The 23,125-nt window shown below is 39.7% G+C and overlaps 1 protein-coding gene across 4 annotated transcripts; it reads left to right on the forward strand.

Moving 5' to 3' along the window:
- Positions 1 to 949: 949 nt before the first annotated feature.
- LOC139801110 (transient receptor potential cation channel subfamily M member 1-like) lies at positions 950 to 19,149 on the forward strand. 4 transcript variants are annotated; one of them, XM_071754959.1, is made up of 13 exons: positions 950 to 1,371; positions 1,989 to 2,278; positions 2,830 to 3,058; positions 4,584 to 4,706; positions 5,041 to 5,172; positions 6,781 to 6,909; positions 8,191 to 8,442; positions 9,011 to 9,203; positions 12,344 to 12,364; positions 13,417 to 13,561; positions 14,468 to 14,667; positions 15,651 to 15,783; positions 17,574 to 19,149. In XM_071754959.1, the coding sequence occupies exons 2-13, from the start codon at positions 2,103 to 2,105 to the stop codon at positions 18,850 to 18,852; spliced, it is 3,012 nt and encodes a 1,003-aa protein (XP_071611060.1). In that variant the 5' UTR covers positions 950 to 1,371; positions 1,989 to 2,102; the 3' UTR covers positions 18,853 to 19,149. The 4 variants fall into 4 exon arrangements, with proteins under 4 accessions (XP_071611060.1, XP_071611061.1, XP_071611062.1 ...); XM_071754960.1 differs by having other exon boundaries at positions 9,011 to 9,185; XM_071754961.1 differs by lacking the exon at positions 12,344 to 12,364 and having other exon boundaries at positions 951 to 1,371.
- The last annotated feature ends 3,976 nt before the right edge of the window (positions 19,150 to 23,125 follow it).

The following is a 23,125-nucleotide window of genomic DNA, read 5'->3' on the forward strand; positions in this document are numbered from 1 at the left end:
GACATGTTTTTTAACAGGTAGGTTCTTGAAAGCTGCTTAAAGCATTGCTTAATATAATCTTTAGGCAGTTTGGAGCACAGTTGTGTAACAACATGTGCCATGTTGGAACACACTCTAGATTTTAACCATTGGGATGTGAACATCAGTGATACTGAAAAGAGAACATGATCCTGCAGTTTTCGTAAGGGAAAATGCCCTTTAACCATGAGATAACAATTTATGCACAAATAAGGTTTTATCACAGAAAAAGTTTAACTTGAGTGAGAAAACAAAGTGGTCTGACATGTTAGATGCTGTCCTCCACTAGGAAGCATCCTTGCTACCATGATCACAGTGCCATGATTTGTAAATGACGAAGCTGATTCAGAATGTTGGTCCAACTCCTGCCTCAGTTACTTCTGTGTCTGTTAAAATTTTGGATGAATCAGAATCACCTCTGGAATGATGCCTAAAAACTTGCTTTCTGTTGGAGGTAGTTGGTTTGGGAAAAAAAGTACTCATTAGACCAAGAAAGCATTTACACAAAGAAGCTGGGTGTATTTCTTTATGAAGTGTGCTTTTAGCAATGCCATGATAGTATCTGAACACAGTGTATGTGTCACATTTGATGTGAACTCTACCCACACACAAAAGCCTCCATTTCCCTGGGCAGATAAGCAGCTTTCTTTTCCACAGACAAAGTCCATGTGATATTTCATCTCTCTGGTCAGCTTTATATCCTCTAATTGCTCAGGCTCAAAATTTCAGCTTCTTAGAGGTGCAGCCCTCTGTAATCAGTGTTGACCAGAGAAAGGTTGCTTGGTGCTTCTTAAGGAGCACATTTTGATTTCCCTATGTCTTTCAGTGATAAATGTTTTATGTGGGACAAACTGAAGTGTTCTCCCCACCTGATAGTGGGTGTAGCGCACTCCCTTCTTCCAAGAGAAAGAAAAGGTGAAAAGAAATACTAACATTACTTTTGCTTGACTTTGGGAACTTCGAGTGTGAGACTGAACCTTGAATTTGGATTGTAGTTCATATTTTGTCAGACAACAGTACACTATGCTGAGCTTGCTTGAATGGCAACTAATTTTGTAGAATGGTAATTGCTTTACTTGCAAACCACTTGTGAGATTGGAATCGTGGTTTACAATGATGATGAGCTCTGTCTACACCAGTGTATGCAATGTTCTTTCTACATTATTTAAACCCTAATTTTGCCAATCGTGGCTTTTCTCCCTTCAGGATTGTGCTTCACTGTCAGTACTTCCCTTCACTTACTTCCATATTGGTTCCCATAGTAATGGCTCATCCTCTCTATCCCTTTAAGAAATGGGATAGTGAAACCTTCGATTTGCACTGCATACAAAAGAGGAGATTTCTTATCCAAAGGTGAAGACTCACTTTAGTACCTTGCTGTTCCTAAGGATGCTGTCTGCTTGACTTCTCTATTTGCATGTTACCAGTCTGCCCACCTGCATGTCAGTCTGAAAATGGCTTTAGTACCTGTAAGATGCAGCACTGGTCTTCAGGAATAGATGCAGGTATCATAAATAGGAGATTCCAGTGGAACCTAATTTCAGTGACTTCAGGTTTGATAAAGCTCCAGTGACAAAGCAGTGGAATTCAGTAGTTTATAATTCACTGCAAATCAACTTGGTGCAGTTACACACGCAGTACAGATCTACTTACAGTGTAGTGTAAAGTGATGCCTTTGATACAGGAGGGTTCTACTGTACTTTTCCAAGAATTTGGACGTGTAACAAACTACTCAAGAGATGGTTCTGTGAAGAAAATATTAACCTGTGTGTGCTGTTCCAGTGCATGCTCTGTCACATGTTCTTTGTAGTTTTACCACTATTGGCCTTAAGTGGAGCAAATGGCAAAAACAAATTAGAATTTTAACTAATCATGTCTTCTCAGTACTTGTTTTGTAGATGGTGTCATTGTCAGGTAAGCAGTTAAAAATTGATGGGAATATTTTTTTCTTCTTCTTCTTTGCTTTCCAGGATGATGAGCCACCCACCAAGGGGAAGAAGAAAAAGAAGAAAAAGGAGGAAGAGATTGATATTGATGTCGATGACCCAGAAGTCAGCCGCTTTCAGTATCCCTTTCATGAACTGATGGTCTGGGCTGTGCTGATGAAACGGCAGAAGATGGCACTGTTCCTTTGGCAGAGAGGGGAGGAAACCATGGCCAAGGCACTTGTGGCCTGTAAACTGTACAAATCTATGGCCCATGAGTCCTCAGAAAGCGAGCTGGTGGATGACATCTCTCAGGATCTGGACAACAACTCTAAGTTAGTAGACCCAGAGCAGAGTATACATCTACTTTGATGTAGGGGTTTGTCTGACCTCCTCAGAAGCTTTACCCTTATTAAAGTACAATTGATTTCTAGAATGTAGGTTCACAGACTGATATTTGGAGCCTGTATCTCAACAAAAAAACAATCCAAAATGTGGTCTGGGAATCTGAAGGCAATGCCAGCAAGGAGACAATTAATTTTTTCTGACAGAACACATTCTTTCTTCAGCTTCTCTCTGTAAAACTCACTACTTTTAAATCACAAAGTTATTTTCGGGTTTTACTAATGTAAATTAAAGGGGAATCTGATGATTTATCTTAAGTGGCCTTCAAATGTTATCAGTCTAAGCTAATTCTCTCTGGTACTAAAACATTTTTTGGGAACTTTCCTAGACTATCCCAAATCAAGCTTGAGACTCAGTTTTCTTTTCGCTGTGCATGTGTGTGGAAAAACAGGACCCCCCTGTGAACAGAATTAAAACATGAAGTGCAAGTAGACACTGATTTCCAACTAAAACTTCATTGGTCCTATCTTGAATTTTTCAGAGATTTTGGCCAGCTGGCTGTAGAACTCCTGGACCAGTCCTATAAACACGATGAGCAGATTGCCATGAAGCTACTGACTTATGAACTGAAAAACTGGAGTAATTCCACCTGTCTGAAGTTGGCTGTGGCAGCTAAACACAGGGACTTCATTGCTCACACGTGCAGCCAGATGCTTTTAACAGATATGTGGATGGGGCGACTACGCATGAGGAAAAACCCAGGCCTTAAGGTATTTCTGCTCTGCAGTTGGTTTCAAAGGTATAGTCTGTAGCATATAACACTGCCTTAAACAGACTGTATGCATAGATCTAACTGACTTCCTGGTTATAGGTATTATAAGAACATACCTGTCCCAAAGCAATTTTTTTGTTTGTTTCCAAATTCAGGATGTCTAAGCAACATCACCCCATGGCAAAGGAAAATATAAATCCATAAAAGCCTCAGCATGATTGGAGTCTGAGATCAAAGTTGTATCTTTTAATGAATTATGAGATCTGTTCATTGAAAACATATGCAGTTAATTTAAAATAGTTGGAGACAAGCAAAAAGATTTCCATTTAGGGGATCACACAATGGGAATGGAGGGAAAAAGAACCAGAAGTGGAAACATATTTCTTAGATTGCTTAATACTGTACCAGAAGACAGAGTCAAGACCCAGTGTTGAAAAGTCTGTAATCTGTGCAAATGCATTGTGTGGAAATATGCAATTTTTATTTCCCTCTTCTGTCATATGCTGATACGTTCTGTCTTACTGATTTTTCTATTTCCTGGGTTTTGGATTTATTAAAAGACAAATGAGTAATGTAAGGAGGCTGGCACAAAAGAGAAACGTGAGTGAGCCAATGTAAAGGAAGCAGAGCAGTGCTTGCTTGTATGCATTTCCATTAATATAATCCTTTCTTTGCTGTATCATGCAGTTGCTGTCATCCATATGGAGGCCCAACATGATGGTGCCACACTCAGCCTTGCCTCCTTATTTCCTCAAAATTCCCTGTTCCTGACAAACTGCCATGCTTCCATTTCTAGGGCATATTCCCAACCTTGCTAATGTACACATTGCACTCAGTCATCCTCAATTTATTTCCACTCCCCTATGTCTCCCTCTTAAGCCTGTTTGAAGTCTTCAGGCAATTGCCTGGCCTCTCAGACTGCCTTATGGTGCCCTCTAACTCTGTTTATTGATTTCCTTTCTTTCCTCCAAAGGCTTGACAAACCTGCTAATGTTCTCCTTTCATTACCTGCATTTTTTTTTTTCTCTTCTTATGTATTTTTACAACTTGTGCTTGTGCTCCTGTATCTCAGCAATCTTATATAATAGAAGAACACTTCTGGTGCTATCTGCAGAGCTTCTTTTCCCTTTCACAGGTTTTTTTAATTCTTAAAAGTAAATATACTAAGTGACTAAAGTAACCATAAGTTCCAGTAGCAAATCTGAAGCCCTTTTCCAACCACCACTGTGTCCATTCCAATTCCAGCTGTGGAATTTCTCAGCACAGCTATAATTCTGGAGCACAGTTTCTTAACTGCAGTGTACTCACAGAGATGGGAAGCCTTCCAGGTGACATCTCCACATACAGAGATTTTACTGACAATGCTTCATATTACTACTTACTAATTTTTGTAGATTTGAGAATAGCAGAGTATCATGAATACTGTACTAATTAAAATGTTCTTTATGGAATTTGTCTTGCTATGAAATCTATTAACATGAACAAATATTGCCATCTGAGTATAATTCTTTCTTGTTGTACAGGTTATAATGGGAATTCTCTTCCCTCCCACCATCCTTTTCCTAGAGTTTCGGAGTTACGATGATTATTCTTACCAGACATCAAAAGAAAATGAAGAAGGCAAAGAAAAGGAGGAGGAAAATGCGGTCAGTAATGCAGATTATTGGGAAGTTTCAATATCTCAAGGGTGTTGTTTTCCAACTTTTCTTATTATGCTATAGGTTCCTCAGGTCAAAATCTCAACTGACTCAGTGGAATAAGGCAGTGAATAGTTTTGCGGAAGAGTAGCCTGGATTCTTGGGGCTGCACAGATTTATGGAATTTGGAATTTATGGAATTTGTATATTTCCATTTTTAAAAAGAGGTCTGTTCCTCAGCAAAAGCGTATTGCAGTTCACTGTTGGCTGGGGCTGTAGTTGAGGAAAACTTCATGTTTTTACTATTGTATATTGATGAAAACTGACATCTTTGGTCTTCCAGGATGCAAATGCAGATACAGGCTCCCGAAAAGGGGATGAAGAGAATGGAAAGAAAAAACAGAAAAGCCTTCCAATTGGAACAAAGATCTATGAATTCTATAACGCACCTATTGTCAAATTTTGGTTTTACACAGTAAGTCGTGATGGTAAAGCTGATAGTGATCGTTTTTCTTATGCCTTTGAAACTTAAAGTGTTCCAATGTATGAACTAAGTAAGTAAATAGTACTGATTTTCCTGGAATTGATGATTTCATGGAATCATCTGATCTGATGAAAGTACTCCTATTCAGAGAAAAATGCACAGATGATGAAACAGAATGAAAAGCTGACCCTTACGCTGTCAGCCTCTAAAGCTTCTGCTCACTTTGAAGGAGTCCTGGCTAATTGTATGCCAGACTCAGTGCCAACTCCATGATCCAGTCTCTCAGTTGAAAATAGGCTGGATTACCTTACTTTCTAAAGGTTCTGACTCCTGTTTTCCATTGAAATATTCTTTAGGACCCAAGAATTAACCCCCTAGTTATCAGTATCAGTACTGCCATTTGCAGTCTCAGATGACTGCGACTTAGATGGAAGCAAAGATTCCAGTCTGTTAACACATCATAGGTATTTTTCTCTTGTTTAAATAATTGAAACCAATCTAAATTAAAACATTTGTTTTTGACAAGTGTCTTATTTTCTTCTTAGTGCATCAAGAATTATCCATACTAAACCGCATTTTAACAAAACAGAAAAAGTAATCATGATACTGCTCGTAATTTTTGTGTGCCCTGTGAAAAGGATACTGGTTTCTTTTTTATTCCAAGTTGGGAATTTTGATACTACTATGTTTTAGTATTAGGTAGGCTTTTAGTTTTAGCACATCATTGTCACTAAACATCATACCAATCCCTTTCTGCTGCCTGAATTAATCATGTGAAAACAAAATTCCTGTTTAATTTCAAAATAAAGCTTAAACATGGTTTCACAGTGGAGAGAAATTAAATTTTAGGTAGAATCAAAAAGCCTGAGGCACAAAGGACCTGCTTTGAAGTGGTTTGGAACTGTTGCTTCTTTTAACAAATGAGATAATTCAGCTGCCTAGATCATATGTTCCACATCATCTGTCATTCCTTCAGCTACTGGAGGCCTGTGGCCTCTGTCAGTGTGTGTAACAACTATAGGAAGGGCTTTAAAATGGCAATATTCTCCCTTCATAGAAGAAAACCTTATTTCTTGCCCAATTAAGTGTCTTCAGTACCTGAATCTTTCATACAGTGCCCCAATGTAAGTGTTCATACATGTTGGTATGAGTGTCACAGTGCAGGAATGCTTTGCTTTCATGCATAATGGAGGCCTCAGCTAAGGGGAGCTGTTTGGTGTTTCTTTGATTAGTTGTTGCATTCCTCTTTGCTCTTACTGAATTAGGCCTCATCAAGAAACTTGGTCCTGAGTCTAGTGGCTATTTAAAGTAACCAAAATATCTGCAAACCTACTGTTAATGCAGATGGATTTAAGTAACAAGTATAGGAAGAGGTGTTCTAGGGAGTAATATATGAAGTCCTTATGCTTCTGGCTTCACGTAAAGAGAATATTCTGCTTAGATTATCTCAACCACATTATTACAGGGTGGAGGAAAGAAATGGCTATTGTGTTTGTGTGTACAAGTCATCTCAGATAATTGAATATTGACTAACTGTGAAAGGATCCTGGGATTCAGAATGTGAAGACCATAAAGGGTTTTTGTTTGTTTGTTTTTTAGATATCATACCTTGGTTACTTGATGTTATTTAATTATATCATCTTGGTGCGGATGGAACGATGGCCATCAATCCAGGAATGGATTGTCATCTCCTACATTGTGACCTTAGCTTTAGAGAAAGTAAGAGAGGTAATGTCTGATGATAACAATATCTCATAATGCTGAAAATGAAGCTCACTCTGAGAGGTAATAATAGCATGGACTTGTGCAAAGGCTTGAGAAGATATACATGACAGAGAAGATTCCCATATCCACAGGGTCCCAGAATGCCTGTCAGTGGAGAGAATATAATTGATAACCCATTCCTGTACATTAAAGCCTTCTCTTACTGGACAGAAAGGTCAGGCAAAAATGTCCCAAGGTCAGTAGTAAAAATTAATTCTGTCGTTCCCTTACGCATATTTTCAAAGAAGGGCAGGACAATAACCCATGAAGAAAATCCCAGTAGGTGTTGACTTGCTATTACTAATGCAGTTCCTGATGAGAACTGTAGGCAAAGAGATGTTTAGGGAAAATTGCCAGGAGTGTTCTCTGACTGATCTCTTTAAGACAGCATAAAAACTTCTATTCGAGTCACATGCTGTAGTGTGGTTTGCACTTAGACTGTCCATCACTAATTTGCAATTCCTGTATCTCAGACTGACTGCATTGGGAGATAAACAGAGATGCCAAGACAGTAAGTCAGATCTCTTAGTTGAAGTATTATTCTTTAAAACCTGCAACACTCAAAAAAAAAAGGTGCAATAAAGCCAAAATAGAAGCAAAGATGAAAAGGTGGTCCAGAGGAGGGTTACAAATATGCTCAGAGAGCTGGAACAGGTCTGCTATTAAGACAGGCTGAGAGAGTTGAGGTTGTTAAGCCTGGAGAGGAGAAGGATTGGGGGACACCTTATTGCAGCTTTTCAATATGTAAGGGCGGCTTATAAGAAAGAAAGACTTTTTGCCAAGGCCAGTAGTGTCATGACAAGGGGCAAATATTTTAAACTGAAAGAATGTATGTTTCACTTGGACATGGGGAAGATGTTTTTTTATGATGAGGGTGGTGAGGCACTGGGACAGGTTGTCCAGAGAATTTGTGGATGTCCGATTCCTCTCAGTACTGGAGGTCAGGTTTCGCAGGGTTTTAGCAACCTCTGCCTATGCCAGGGGGCTGGACTAGATAAACTTTATAGGTGCTTTCCTACATAAACCATTCTTTATTTCTGTGAAAAGGAGGGTTTTCTTCGTAGTAGCTAAAAATATTGCTGCTTGACACATGGTGTTGGCAATGGAGGAGGTCTCAGACACCTACTGAATGTGTCAATATTGGTCTCATTTTCACGACTGTTACTTCAAAACTGTAACTTGGAGTTTTTCTTAATGATTTATTTATTCTTTTATGGTTTGGGTTTGTTTGTTTGTTTGTTTCAGATTCTTATGTCAGAGCCTGGCAAGCTGAGCCAAAAAGTGAAAGTTTGGCTCCAGGAGTACTGGAATATTACTGACCTAGTGGCTATTTCAGTATTTTTGATCGGAGCAATTCTTCGCCTGCAGAACCAGCCTTACATGGGTTATGGAAGAGTGATTTACTGCGTAGATATAATTTTCTGGTACATTAGAGTACTAGATATCTTTGGTGTGAACAAATATCTGGGACCTTACGTCATGATGATTGGAAAGATGGTTAGTGCCCAAATTTTGTTCTTTCTGTTCTTTCTTTCTGTTCTTTCTCCCTCCCTTCCACCATGCCTCCCTTTTGCCTTCCCTTCCCTTCTTTCTCTCTCTGCTTCCCTCCTGCTTTCTCTCCTCTCTTTCTTTCTGGTTTTGTTTTGTTTTGTTTTGTTTTTTTCTTTTTGAACAATCTGTGACCAGCCTCCCAGAGCCATTGCAGTAATTCAGAAGGGTCAGCTGCAAAAAAACAGGAGAGGGCTTTGCTGAAAAGCCCAGCATAGTGCACTTGACACCAAATAGAACAGGGATAGTAAAAAATTTAGCATTTTAAGTAGTTTTAAATATTAGTGTAGTATTCCTTTAAATGACTGTTTTTACTGATTTTTTTTTTTTTTAGGTATGCTTAACTAGTAACAGTAAATAAATAAATAAATAAAAAATCCAGAAAATTATCCAGGAGCATGTGTTTGTTCTCTCTATACTTTCTGGTTTACTTTAATGCACGCTGATAAGCAGACATGCTGGTGCTTCTTGCACTACTTGGTCATGGTAAGAGCCTCTGTATGGTCTCTCTGTGCAGATGATTGATATGCTGTACTTTGTGGTCATCATGCTTGTGGTTCTGATGAGTTTTGGAGTAGCCCGCCAAGCTATTCTGCACCCAGATGAGGAGCCTTCTTGGAGACTGGCTCGCAACATCTTCTACATGCCCTACTGGATGATCTATGGAGAGGTGTTCGCAGACCAGATAGACCGTAAGAGTAGAATTCATAGTAAGAGTCTGTTTCCTGTTTCTGAGGCAGATGATCAGATCCAAATTAATTACTGTTTTTAATTTGGAAGTAGTGTTTTGTCTTAATTATTATAATGGTGGTGCTGTTTACGTGTGGCAGGCTAGAGACCAGGCAATTTTGTGTTCCCACCTGCATGTCCTGTCTCTCAGCTTATATTTAACCTTATATCACCGAGAGTGATGTAACCTGGAATACTCTCCTATCCAAGAGTATAACGACATTAAGTGTTCTGTTTACTTGCAGGGATCATCAGAGGTCATTCTGAAACAGTCTTTTGAACCAATGGTTTACTGATAGTCAGCTCCAACAGAAGGAGAAAAAAATTAACTGCCTTGCACAGGAGATTAAAATGTACATATCCTTTCATCTACAACTCCCAGCTCAGGCATTGATACATCTATCCATTGATACATCTATCTTCTTTGCAGAAATGTTTTTAATGAATCACTCATATTCTTCTTTTCTACACCCATGGAGAGACAAAAGAAAAAAGGAAAATTCTGCTTGATTAGCTTTGGGTGTGGAAATAACCTTTCTTATATAAAAGCTGCACGGTTTTAAAATATTACTGTCAGTATTTTAGCAGAGATGGAAACTTTCATATTACTGCTAGGTCTTTGTTAACACATGAGATTTGTACAGATAGTCAAACATGCAGCTGGCAGCCTCTTCTAGTGTGTATTACACAGTCTGCACTTTATCTGAAATAATATAAGCATTGTGTGTATGTTATTTCAACCGCTTGTGTGCATTGATGCATGCAGGAAGGCTGAAGAAGCTGTAAGGTCTAAGTTCAGTCAAGAACCATATCCATCATAATGAGAAACCATTAGACCAAATTTCATTAGAGTGTACTTTAATTGTTTAGAAAGGAATAAAATGTCATTAGTCTACTTCTGAGCAGTGTACACTGTTAAAAAGATCATATCAGCTCCATTTTCCTTATGAATGCTTGGATCATTACTGTTGTAATACAGTAAATTCCTCTTGAAAAACAAAAGGTCAGGCCAGTCTTAATACTGCAGTTCCAGTGCACAGGTGAGCCAGGATAAGCTCAGGATCTCTTAAATGTTTTGTTTTTTCCCAAGGAGAGGAATAGACTGCAACAGGGTATCCCTTACCTGTGTGCATTATAATGTGCGCTCAATCCTTTCACTTTGGGCAAATCATGATTGTCATTGGAGACAGTTCAGTGTCTTTATAAATCAAAGCTCACACCTTATCAACAGTGCTCATCTCTTTAGTGTAAATGGTGTCCCAGATGTGTCTCATACTTCTAGTCATTTCTCAGTTTTATATTCAGCATCCTTTGAATCAGAAATTGTTCTTCAGTGTTGTGAAAGACTTTGGAGAAAAAGGTTTGGCTTTCCAGCTGCTTTCTCCACCAGCCTTCCCAGGTCAGAAGGTTTGCTGTGTCAGTACCTTAAATATAATCTAACTTGGAAATGTATGGGTTTATTGTTGTTTTAATATAAGATAAAAATATCTGTGCAGGGAGTTGTGCTGGTATACCTAGACTGCGTTGTAATTATTCTATGATGGTCTTATCTCTAGAAGTCTATGGACTGACTTCTGAAGATCATTTTGCTTTCAATACCAAATTTGTAATCTGATCTTTCCATGGTTCTCTGTAAACACACCAGAAAAACAACTTAGAATTCATTGGGAAATGATTGCTATGTGCTGCCTAACCTGACTCTGGGTCAAGTGCTTGTGGGTAGTTTTGACAAAGCCCATGAGTGTTAAAAAAAAAAAAAAAAATGGAAAAAGTATTCCATCATTTTTTTCATCTGAAAGAAGACATTTGGAATTTTGCCAATAGCTTCACTGACAATAGGATGGCACCTATAGATGAAGATCACAACAGAATTACTGAGGTTGGAAGGCACCTTCATAGATCATCTAGTCAAACCTTCCTGGTCAAAGCAGGATAAATGAGAGCAGGTTGCTTAGGAACTGTCCAGTCAGGTTTTTGGTATCTTGAAGGAGGAAGACTGGACAACCTTTTTGGACAATCTGCTTTAAGTAGCATTTTCCATATTGATATCTTTATCCACTGATTCATGTCCTTTCACTGGACACCACGGAGAGGACTCTAACTCTGTCTTCTTAACTGTCACCCACCATCAGATATTTATAACATTGCTAAAAAAATCTCCTCTGACCCTTCTCCAGGCTAAATTATCCCAGATTTCTCAGTCTTACATTATTTCTTGAATGCTCAAATCATCTTAATAATCTTTGTGGCCCTGTACTGGAGTCTTTCCAGTATGTTCATGTCTGATTTCTATGGGGGAGCCCAGAACAAGGTACTCAAGTCCAGATATAGTTTCACTAGAGCTGAGAAGAGTTGAATAATTACCTCCCCTAACCCGCTGGTAATGCAACCCAAGGATGTTCTTGTCTGGTTCATTCTGTTTAGAAGATGTTCCTAAGCAAGAAGTTACTGGCATCTAATACTCAACAACAACATATTCTTGAGCAACATAAAAGCCTGGCTAAGCTAATTTCACAAGAATGATTTTTCTTAACCATTTAGGGGCTGGCTAGCAGCAGGTGTCCATACTGGTAGTCAAGATAGGTTTTGCTGATATTGTATGCTATAATAACATCAGTATCATGACTATTAATGACAACAGAGATATTCAATAGAAGCAGCAGCCAGACTCCAAGCCAGAGTTGTTCCTGGGAGGATGGAGGGGGGGGGGAGGTAAGAAGAAATTTTTCCATAATAACTAAAGGAATGATTTTGTGTGGTAATTGAGTTGGTTTGTGTTTGTGGTGACCACCAATTTTATTTTCTTGCCTGAGGTATTCAAGTGATCATCCGCCAGAAACATTTTGTGATTTCTAATTGCTATCAGGAGTTCACTGCCATATGTAACACTTGGGAAAAACAACATGAAAAGGAAATTGCAGAGTTCAATGCATTTTTTACTAAGACACTGTTATCAACTAAATATCTCTACTGTTCTAAAATTTGAGTTGCTTACCTTTTCTTGGTGGCAAAAATGTATTTTCATGCATCTTTTTTGTTTGGGTTCATTGTTTTTTCTATATTATTTTATTGTTTTCTTTCTTTCTCTTTCTGCTTCATTTTCCTTTGAAATGCTGTTCAGTCTATGCCATGGAAATTAATCGTAAGTCTGTGGAGAGCTGATGATCTCATTTTGATGAATATGTTAATTAATTCTTTTCTTCTCTAGATAATGACATTTTAATTGTAGTGGCTCATCCAATATTCAGGTGTGAATCTTGGTTTTCTACTGTAATAGCTTAGTTTGGTACTGCACTTAAAGACAGAACACATTTGCTGCATTTACCTAACTCCAAAACAGCTCTTACCCCAACACAACCTAAGTATTCTTAGGATAACTTCAGGCACTTATTTTATGTTAGTTTGATCAATATTCTTAATTTTTGTCTCTAGCTTATGAGTCTATTTTACCGCTGCTATATCATTTTAATTTTAGATTTTTTTCTCTTTGGTTTAAAATATTAAGTAAAATTTAGAATTAATAGGGAAAATAAGGGAAATAGAAATTGGAAAGCAAATGGTGGCATGCCCATGGAAAAAGCTCTAGAGAGGAAAAGTAACAGGCCAGGGTCTATCTAGGGAGTCCAGTCAAGGGGCAGAAGAAGGATCTGTGCAGGGGACAAACACAGGTCCAAGGTCCATCCAGGGGGCAGGGGCGGGAGTTGGGGGGGAGAGTAAGGTGTAGAGTCCAGGGGAAGCTGGCCAGGATCATTTAGGCTTTTTTACTGCACCCAGAGCACTGATAAAGGTTTAATTTGTGCTCAGCAACCTGTGACCACTAAGTAATTCCTTTTGTGTCTTTGGCAAAATATGCACACAAGTTTGGAGAATTTATTGTAATTCCACTATTAATATGTGCATGTGTACATTAACATGTTGTTCTAGGCTATTACTGTGAGAAAAAAAAATCCCTGTGAATTTGAAGAGAAAGCAATATTGTATACTTGGAGCATACTTGGAGCTTCCTCCCTGTTCACTGGTATAGGAAATGATTTTTGTATGCTGTAGTTAGAAGCAGAGATTCTACGTACTTCCTACTGGAAATACATTTGTTTAGTGCTCTGCAGATTTTATGCACCATCATTAAATAAATGTGAATAGCACTTTCAAGTATTCGGCAGTTTGAGAAAAATACCTTTTCTGTTTTTTCTTCAGCTCCTTGTGGGGACAATCTTTATGATGATGATGGTAAACGCCTCCCTCCGTGTATACCAGGGGCCTGGCTCACTCCTGCTATCATGGCCTGCTACCTCTTGGTAGCAAATATCCTGTTGGTAAACCTGCTGATTGCTGTCTTCAAGTATGTGCTCACGTGACAGTCACATTTCCAGGGGAGGGGGAAGAACCTTACAGTGGTAGCTATTACTGACTAGAGACCAAGGAGTCAGCAGGTTGGGAACTAGTTCCTGCTGTTAACTCCTGCCATCCCAGCATGCTTGAAAGGGAGAGAGCTACCTGAGGAATTCCTGCTATGCAGGAGACACAGAATGAAGAGTGTCATTCATCATGGGTAAATAATCTCCTGTATACTAAGGCAAAGGAAAAGAAAAGATATGTGTATCAGAATTCTCTGGTTTCACAGAGATGCTTTAAGTGGTTTTGTCAATGTGGATATTTCATTTTGGGAAAAAGGTTATGAAGCCTTGACTTCCAAAACCAAATGCCTTTATGAGAACATGCAGTGTTGTTATGTCAGAAGCTTCACTGAAAAAACTTTGAATTTAGGCCTTTTTGTGAAAACTTGAAAAGTCCACTATGTAGGTCAAGCTGATTAGCATATGAAAGGCAAACTATGTGAAGCTTCTGGGTTTAGCATACAAAATGCCTCTCACGGATTTAATACTTTGTGCAACATCGAATACTGGCATGTGTTAACAGAAATACTTTATAACCAAGCCCCGAAATACCAATTATGGGATTCATAAATTGTGCAAGTTTCTTTTCACGGACACCTAAAGGGCCTAATGCAGCAGGAGCAAATAGACTGTTCTGGGTGGCACATTAGGGATGCAGAGCACCTTCTGCTTTGCTGCCTTCCAAAGGAGTAGCTAAATATGTTAATCACCAGTTCAGCAGCAGCATCAAAGAGCTAAACCAAGCAAGTCATGAGGTTTCACGTTGTGATTTCGCTGCTGCTTTTTTCAACATGCTCGATGATGAATAATTCTAAAGGCCTCATAGAAACTGTACCTATGTTCCCTTTCAGCAATACCTTCTTTGAGGTAAAATCAATATCCAACCAGGTCTGGAAGTTCCAGCGGTACCAGCTGATCATGACATTCCATGACAGACCTGTCCTCCCACCACCAATGATTATCTTCAGCCACATGTACATAATCATCAAGCGAATCTGCTGTCGCTGCAGGAAGGGTGAAGGAGACCAGGATGAGCGAGACAGGGGACTGAGTATGCAAGAAATGTTCCTTACGCTGAGCTCTTTGCACCATACTTGCAGAAAGCAGCAGGTTTTCCAATGCTGAACTATTGGTTCATGTTGATGGACAAATTTATTTGCAGAAGACAGAAAGTGACAGAATTTTAATCAACTTAGCAGCTCATTGGGCTCCTGAGAATATGCAGTGCTGTGATGCTAATGAAGACTTTCTTTAACATGCTTTCTTAAAACAGTGAGATGGCATCTCATCAAAACCAGTTTCTGTCTTCTATAGTGTCAGCTCTGTGATTGTGAGCAACCTGTGTCTAAGTGTATCCCCACTTTCATTTCTCCATGTTAGAGACTGATCTGTTGTTTCCCAGAAGAACTGTGAGATTCTTCTCCTAATATCATCTGAAACTGTTGAGTAACTTATGCCTCACAGAAATAATGAGATTATAATTAACTCAGTATTTCTACATTTCACAGGAAACTTTTTTGAAAGTAATTACATTTCTGCATAATGTGTTTCTGAGTTGAAAAAAGGAATAAAAAAGGGAAAAAAAAAAAAAGTTTAAAATCTGACCAGGCCCAAAGAGGCAAAGTCATAAAAAGACTTAATAATTTCCTCACATTCTCCTTACATGATTAGAAATTTTTGACACAGCACTCTTATCCAAAGAATGTCTGAGAAACAACCTGTTACATCTGATGATCTGTTGCCTACAACAGTCATCCTTTTAAGAACATTGAAATAAAGGAACACTCAAACTGGCAGAGACTGACTTTATCTTGTAAAATCTAGTCAGTTTGTTCAATGTCTGTCTCTGCTGTTAGGGAGTGCAGATGTCATAGAGAAAATATAGGCTTGAGTGGATGGTCACAAAAGCAGATGATGGCCAGAATGCGTTACATTGCCTTCAGGGCTGTCCAAAACAATCTGCTAAATTGGACTGAAATTGATTGCCAGAAGTTCTGAAAAAGGAAATTCATATTTTCTATTTCTGTCTTGCAGAGTTATTTCTGAATGATGAGGAGCTAAAAAAACTGTTTGAGTTTGAAGAGGAGTGTGTGGAAGAGTACTTCCAGGAAAAAGAGGATGAGCAGCAATCATCTAATGATGAACGCATCAGGGTTACTTCTGAAAGGTACCTATTATGAGAAAAAAAACCCACACCGTTTATCTGGAACAGTGTTTGGCTTTTTGTGTCTTCATGATAACCAAAGTTGAGTTCAAGTACAAAAGACTAGATGTAGAAGAAATCTCTCACCAGTTCAGAAGCTGATCTGAAACCTAAGTAAATATCTCTGTGGGTGCATCTCTCACAAGAGCAAGCTTTTTGTTGTTCCTACTGGTTTGTCACTAAGGCTGCTGGCTTGGGTAGCTCTGGCATAGGAACATTTTTGTCCGTGACAAGTATTTTTCCTCTCGGATGACAGTCACGCTTTTTATCTGTTTGAGCAAATTCGTATTTGTTCAGCTTCCAGCAGTCATCCACCCGTGGGAAACATGTTGGAGCTTTCTGACAAAAGCACTGAGGATTCTTCCCTTGGACCTATGGTTTGCGCTAGGGCCCAGCACTCACAGCTGCTGAATTTTAATCTCTGGCACAGATTCCTTTGGAAGCTTTGAACAAGCATTTAGCTTTTCAGTATGAACTTCCCCATTTAAAAGATGGGGAATATTCACATGTAAATCATTCAGCTGTTCTGAGGACTAGGTGATGTTTGTTGCTGTGTAAGCACACAGCAGCAGTTTTCTACCAGGTCACTTGGCAGCACAGTTCCCAAAGGCTCTGCCTGTTATGGTAGCACTTTCAAGTCAAAGGATGAGGTCTTTTGTCACTTGCTTGAAATGATGAAAAATTCTTACTGTCGGGGAAAATATACACAGTTTAAACACTTTCACTTTAATCAATCTCGTAGTATGTTGATGATGAGCTACTCCATATATATCCTGCTATCATTTTTTATGAAGTAGCTCTGTGAGCCATGTAATCATTTAAAGGTCAAGCATCATACTTTTCAAGGGAGGCCTTGAATATCTCGCATTATTATATGCAAAGTTTGAGAATAGAGAAACAAATGAAATCTGCTACATTCATTTGGGTGGTTTCTATCATGCTCTTTATCCACAGAAATTTGTCAAAATCCTAGATATTGTGGCAGAGAATAAAACGGGGGTGGCAAGCCTCAGTGATTCACTATGGTCCATGACCACAAAGCAGATTTGCTTATTTCTTATGGCTTCTTCCTCCAAATGCTTTGTCATCTTTTGTGTGTGAGATCACAAGAATGTTGACCTATTTCCACAGTTGAATTACTAGTGTATCCTAATGCACTACTTGTATATGCATTCTTCTGGTACCATAACCTCCATTGCAATGTAAATGATGAAAAAGAATGGGAAAATATCATTTTAATTGTCCGAGACATTAATTCCACTCCCTTCAACTGATACATAACAGAAAGATATTTCAAGAGTAAAAGTAATCCCATACACACCAGCGTATGTTATCTCTTGTACAACTACAGAACCTGTTTTACAGCATGCCTTGATGCCATTTTAAGTCATCCTGTGTGGTTTTGCAAAACAGCTTTCATATAATTAATGAAAGCTTCAGAGTGAAAGAGAACAACTGAAAGTGAAGTGGGTGACACACTCAGAAATGTTAATAGTAGGCTGTCCCTAAGGGCTGCAACTCTTGTGCTCTCCTGGCACATAAATAACGGCAAAGCTCAAGTAGATTTCTGTGAATTATGGAAAGCACAGATGACAAGAAAGTGCACATGCTTTTGATGCTAGGAAAAAATAATGGTGAGTGATACTTAGCACAAAATCCTGCCTTGCAAAGAGATCAGCAGTTGGATGCTTGTAAGGGGTTACTGCACCATTCCACAGCTTCTGTTCTGTGCTTCCTCTTTTTGTACCCCACAGAGTTGAAAATATGTCTATGAGGCTGGAAGAAGTGAATGAAAGAGAACATTTCATGAAAGCTTCTCTTCAAACAGTCGACCTGCGACTCTCTCAATTGGAAGAGCTATCTGGTCGGATGGTGAATGCTCTTGAGAAGCTGGCAGGTATTGACAAATCTGAGCTGACATATTCACGTTCACGGGCTTCATCTGAGTGTGATGCTGCATATCTCCTAAGGCAAAGCAGTGTTAACAGCTCTGATGGGTACAGCATGTACAGATACCACGTCGGTGGCGATGAGCTGACATATGATGGCAGTACCACTCCAATGTCTCCAGCCATGGGACAGCATAAAAAAGCCCTTTCTATTGATGCGAAAGAAGATGGAGCAGACCCGAGGATGCTGGTTCCAGAACACCAGGCCAGTCTCCAGTATACCTCTGGTGCTAATGCTATCACGGCAGCAGATGATGGCAAATCTACATTAGAAATTGCACAGAATGTTTCCAAGCCCCAGTCTGGTTCAGGTGGCTCTGGGGATGAAAAGGAGGGTGTTTTCAATAGTGATGGGATGGTTCCTCCAAGTATAAACCAGATGGAAGCTCTTGTGAACAATCAGTCAGTACCAAGACCAGATTTTCAGAACACTCAGTTAAAAGTAGAACATGCCAAGCTAGAAGCAACCATTTCTTATCCCTTGGATAAGTCTAAAGCGATGCGCTATTTTCCTCCTGAAACGTTCAGTACTTGTCAGACCACTATGATGAAGTCAAGGAGCTTTATATTTGCACAGGGTGGGAAGCTGGTTGGAGGGGTTAACAACTGGACTGCAGAATACAGTACCATTATGGATCAGGTGTGCCCTTCTACGATTGAACAATGGGCCACAGAGTGGAAATATGAAGTTGAGCAGCAACTTTCTCAGGAACGTCCTCCAGAATACCCTGGTGTTGTCTGCGAAGCAGAAAGGCAAGCAGAGCAGAAACAGTTACAGATGGACACAGATGATGACAGTGACGCTGGTGAAGCAGGTATGAGTGCCTCTTATACCTCTAAGCCTGCCACTGTCAAGGCTGAGAAAGAGAACTTGTTATCAGTAAAGCCAGAAAGGACTTCTGGATTCCCATCAGTACGGTCAAAGAGTTTGCACAGCCATCCTCGAAAAGCCAAGTCTGTAAAGGACAAATTAAGTAGACCAGGACACGCCAGCAGCGTAACTAATTTAGTGGTAGCATTTGGCAGTGCAACAGAAGAACAGAAAGCTCGGCAGGAAAATGCATCCACAGAAACAGAATGTTAAAGTGGTTTATGGACTTTGCTTTTTCAACAGTCAAGACAGCAGCATGACTAATTGAACAAATCGTGGATTTTAGAAATTATTTCCGAAGAAAGGTTTTTCACATATTTGTTTGTTTGCATTGAAAACTCAATAGTTACGTGTTCTGTTTTCAAAGAAATGCTTGCGGGGTCAGGTGAAAAGGAGATGGGAGGGCTGATAAAAAGTAGGCACAGTCCACAGATGCCAACAGTACAGATTTGTCTTCGTTCCCTTTCAGATTCCCTAATTAGCTCATCTACTGACAAGCTCTTTATAAAACCTTTTGAAAGAAGGATAACATTATCCTGTAATATGTTAGAAAATGGTTTTGGTTTTGGGTGGTTTTGTTGGTTTTTGGTTTTAATCAGAAGACTTCCTAGACTGAACAAATTCTTAAACCAGCCTTGGTTTTTATCCTCATGCGGCTGGTCTTTGTGGCTCTTGTGCTATTCAGGCCAAAATAAATTGTTGGAAGCAAGGAAAAATGCAGTCCTCCCCTTCACTTCTGTTTTAATGCATGCTTCTTAGTTCCACTTTTATTAAAGTGCAATATAGCATTTTTCATACACAGAAATAGGTCTAAGTGGCAAAATACAGTTGAATTTGTTAAAAACTGACACAGAAAGCCATGTGTAGATGTATTTTTGTCCTTCCTTGAACTTTAGTGACATGATCTTTCTCTCAGGATCATATCTGTCCCCACCCCAAAGCATGCTGACAGCCTTAAACTGTTCAAACCCAGTGATCATTGTTTCAAAATGTTTAGGGAGGTTTTAAGTCTGTGACCTATATGGACATTTTATAACTTGAATTTAAGATCTGCATTAATATTTTGTACAAACAGGGGTTACCATAGAGAAAGAACCTGTCTTTTTTAACTGCCTTTAGGGAAAAGAAAAGACAGCAGGGAAAGATGTTCTGATTGGTATCAAAATGTAGCCAATCTGCTGTGACAGGTAAGGCAGAGATTGATGGAAGTCTCTACAAATCCATTGATAGCATCAGCTTTTTATGGTTTGAATTGTATTTCCATACTCCATCCATACTTACACCTTGAAGTACTGTCACCACACTGAATCTTCATGATAAGTGCAGGGACATTTCGTAAAGTTCTGTCATCGTTTCTTATGGACTTTTGGTGGCTTGGTCTTATTAGCAGGTTTACTGGTTTCACTGTTGTCAGAACAGTGTTGACAATTTGCTTTTCATGTGGGCTTCTCTTTTATTCAGCTTTAGGGAGCCTGACATTTTGTAAAAATGGAATGATATTTGAAGTTGTTTCACTTCCATGTTTACTTCTGTGTTACCGTTCTGTGCGACTACACAGCCATTTTGTATGTGTGGTTAAAATAGCCTCCTATTTGTCCATGCCTTTTTATTCTTTGCCTCCACACAAAGGGATGCAGCTTCCAGCACTTTGCTAAGCAAGCAATATGCATTGTGGAACAAAAACACGTGTCGCATACCTCTCGTTACATTGTCCTTATAAAATGTGTGTTAAATCACGCTCTGTTTGACCAGTTATTTTTTTAGATTTTACATTACAAATCCATTAGATAGCACAGAGGTTTCGACCACAACCATTTCACCCTTGTATTTATTTACTTTGTGTAAAAATATTTATAAAGAAACATATGAAAAAGATGTGAACTTAATTCTGTATAATGATTTTAATTATTCCTTTTTGGAAATTGTGTCAATCTGGGACTAGCTTGACTTTGCTCTTACAAACCTCTCTTATTGCAGAGTCACTCTTTCTACTTTAGACATGGGATTTTGATACCTGAGAACCAAGGAAGTCTGTCTTGCATTTGTTTAGTAATCAATTAAATTAATCATTGAAACCTTTCAGCTATGGTCTCTTCATACTGCTTCTTTGGATCCTTTCCTAGGTTCTGGATTTAACTATCTTTCACAAAATGTGTATCTGTCCTAAATAAAAAATCAAAGAATATAAAAATATGTAAGGTTTTGCCAGAAAACAGAAACAGAAGGGTGCATAATCAAGGATGTCAACATGTTTATTTCATTAGGTCTGCAAGTTCCACAGGATCGTGCCCTGTTACACAGTGTCGTGGGTAGATAACCCACTGGCACAAAGCCTGTTTGCTCCCCAGCTCTTGCTACAGAGGAGGTGACTTTTCAGAGTGTCAGTAGTACTTAGACACCTTGCTGGGGTCCCCCCTAGTAGAGCTGTTGCCAGTGCATTGCATCTGCACAGCTGCCCTGTCTGACTGGTGACTTCTGGTTGAACGAGTGTTAACTCAAAAGCTTGTTATGAGCCACAGGGAGACAGACCTTGTACGTAAACTCAGGAACTTATTGTTGGTGTAACATTTGGTCAGTCTGATATATGGATTAGGGTCAGCCTAGCATACAGGAGGTATCACTGAAAAACTTGTTGGAAGAACGAAACTGCAGCTCACCTGACATCTGTCAAGTTCTTGGAACGTGTAGAAGACTTCTTCCTCACACAAATGTTGCATGAGCCAATGAGGAATGGGGCACAGCTGGACTTACTTCTCACTAACCAAAACATCTGCTCTGTGACATGTTCTCTAGTGACAGGCTTGGCTGCAGGAAACACAATATTGTGGAGTTTGGGATACTGCTGAGCACAACGAAGGTTCATTCTTTTAGGTTTTAGAAGATCAAGCTTCAGCTTGCTCAAGGCTCATTTGGAAGAGATCCCATGGGAAGCTTCCATGGTGGAAAAAGGAACTAGTGAATGGTGGGATTTTTTTCTTGTAAGCAAAAACCAGTTCATCCCTTCAAGAGGAGAGGGAAGCACGGGGAGCAAGTGATTATAGACCCATTAGCTTCACTTCAGTCCCTGGCAAAGTTATGGAGTGAATCCTCCTGGGGACTGTCACAAATCAATTGAAACATATAAGCAGAAAAAAACAGCATGGATTTATCAGGACAAGTCATGCCTAATAAACCTGATTACCACCTATGACAAAGTAACCTACTTGGCTGATGCACAGTGAGCAGTGGACATGGTCCATCTGGGCTTTTCCAAGCCCTTTGATACAGTACCCCACAGCCTTCTCCTCCAGAAACTGACTTGGCATGGCCTGAACAAGTGGGCTGTGCAGTAGGTGGGGAACTGGCTGACAGACTGTAACCAAAGGGTGATAGAAAATAGTTCATCCTCCAGCTGCCAATGAGTCACAATTGGAGTCCCCTAGGGATTGATCCTGGGGCCAGTGCTGTTCAACAGCATCCTGGATGTTAGGATCAAGAGCACTCTGATAAAGTTCACTGATGACACCAAAATGAGTGGAGAGGTTGACACCCCAGAAGGGAGAGCCTCCCTCTAGGATGATGTAGACAGACTCAATAAGTGGTCTGCCAGGAAAGTTATGAAGTGCAAGGTCTTGCACCTGGGAACAGAGAACCCAACAGTGGAGTTCAGACTGGGATCTACTTAGCTAGAGAGCAGCCTTGTGGGAAGGGACTTGGGGGTCTTGGTGGACAACAGGCTCAACATGAGCACTGTGCTGCAGCAGCTGAGAAAGCCAACAGGATGCTATGTTGCATCAACAAGGGAATCACCAGCAGAGACAAACCATCATCCTGCTCTACTCAGATCCTGTTAGTCTGCACATGGAGTACCACGTCCAGTTTTGGTCGCTGCTGCACAAAAAGGAGGCAGAGAAGCTGGAGAGAGTCAAGAGAAAAGCCATGAGGATGATCAGATAACTGGAGATCCTGGCATACAAGGAGAGGCTGAGAAAACTGGATCTGTTTGACCTTGAGAAGAGAAGTCTTAAGGGAGAGCTTATTACAGTGTTCCAGTACTTAAAGGGCAGCTACAAGGAAGATGGAGGCTCCCTGTTTATAGGAGTCACATGAACAAGACAAGAGGCAATGGGCACAAATTACTCCTCGGGAGACTCTGCTTTAACACAAGGGCAACTTTTCACTCTGAGGACATTCAGGCATTGCAATGGTCTCCCAGGGGAAGTGGTGGATTTCTCCACCCTGGGAAATTTTAAATCTCAGCTTGACCGGGTGCTGAGACATCTTAAATAAAAACTATTACTAGAAGGGTTGAACCAGATGAACCTTGAGATCCCTTCCAGCCTGACATTCTTAAAAATTTCTTTTATCCAGTCAAGTTCTGGTCTCCTTGGGGAGTTTGTTTTCTTTCTAATTATTTCTCTAAGTAATTAATTAATTAATCAATCTGTAAGATAACCAGGTTTGGAATTTTACTCGCCCCTTTTCTGTTGTGGTTTGATAGGCTGTG

Source organism: Heliangelus exortis, chromosome 11 (genome assembly GCF_036169615.1).
Source record: "Heliangelus exortis chromosome 11, bHelExo1.hap1, whole genome shotgun sequence".
NCBI lineage: Eukaryota > Metazoa > Chordata > Aves > Apodiformes > Trochilidae > Heliangelus > Heliangelus exortis.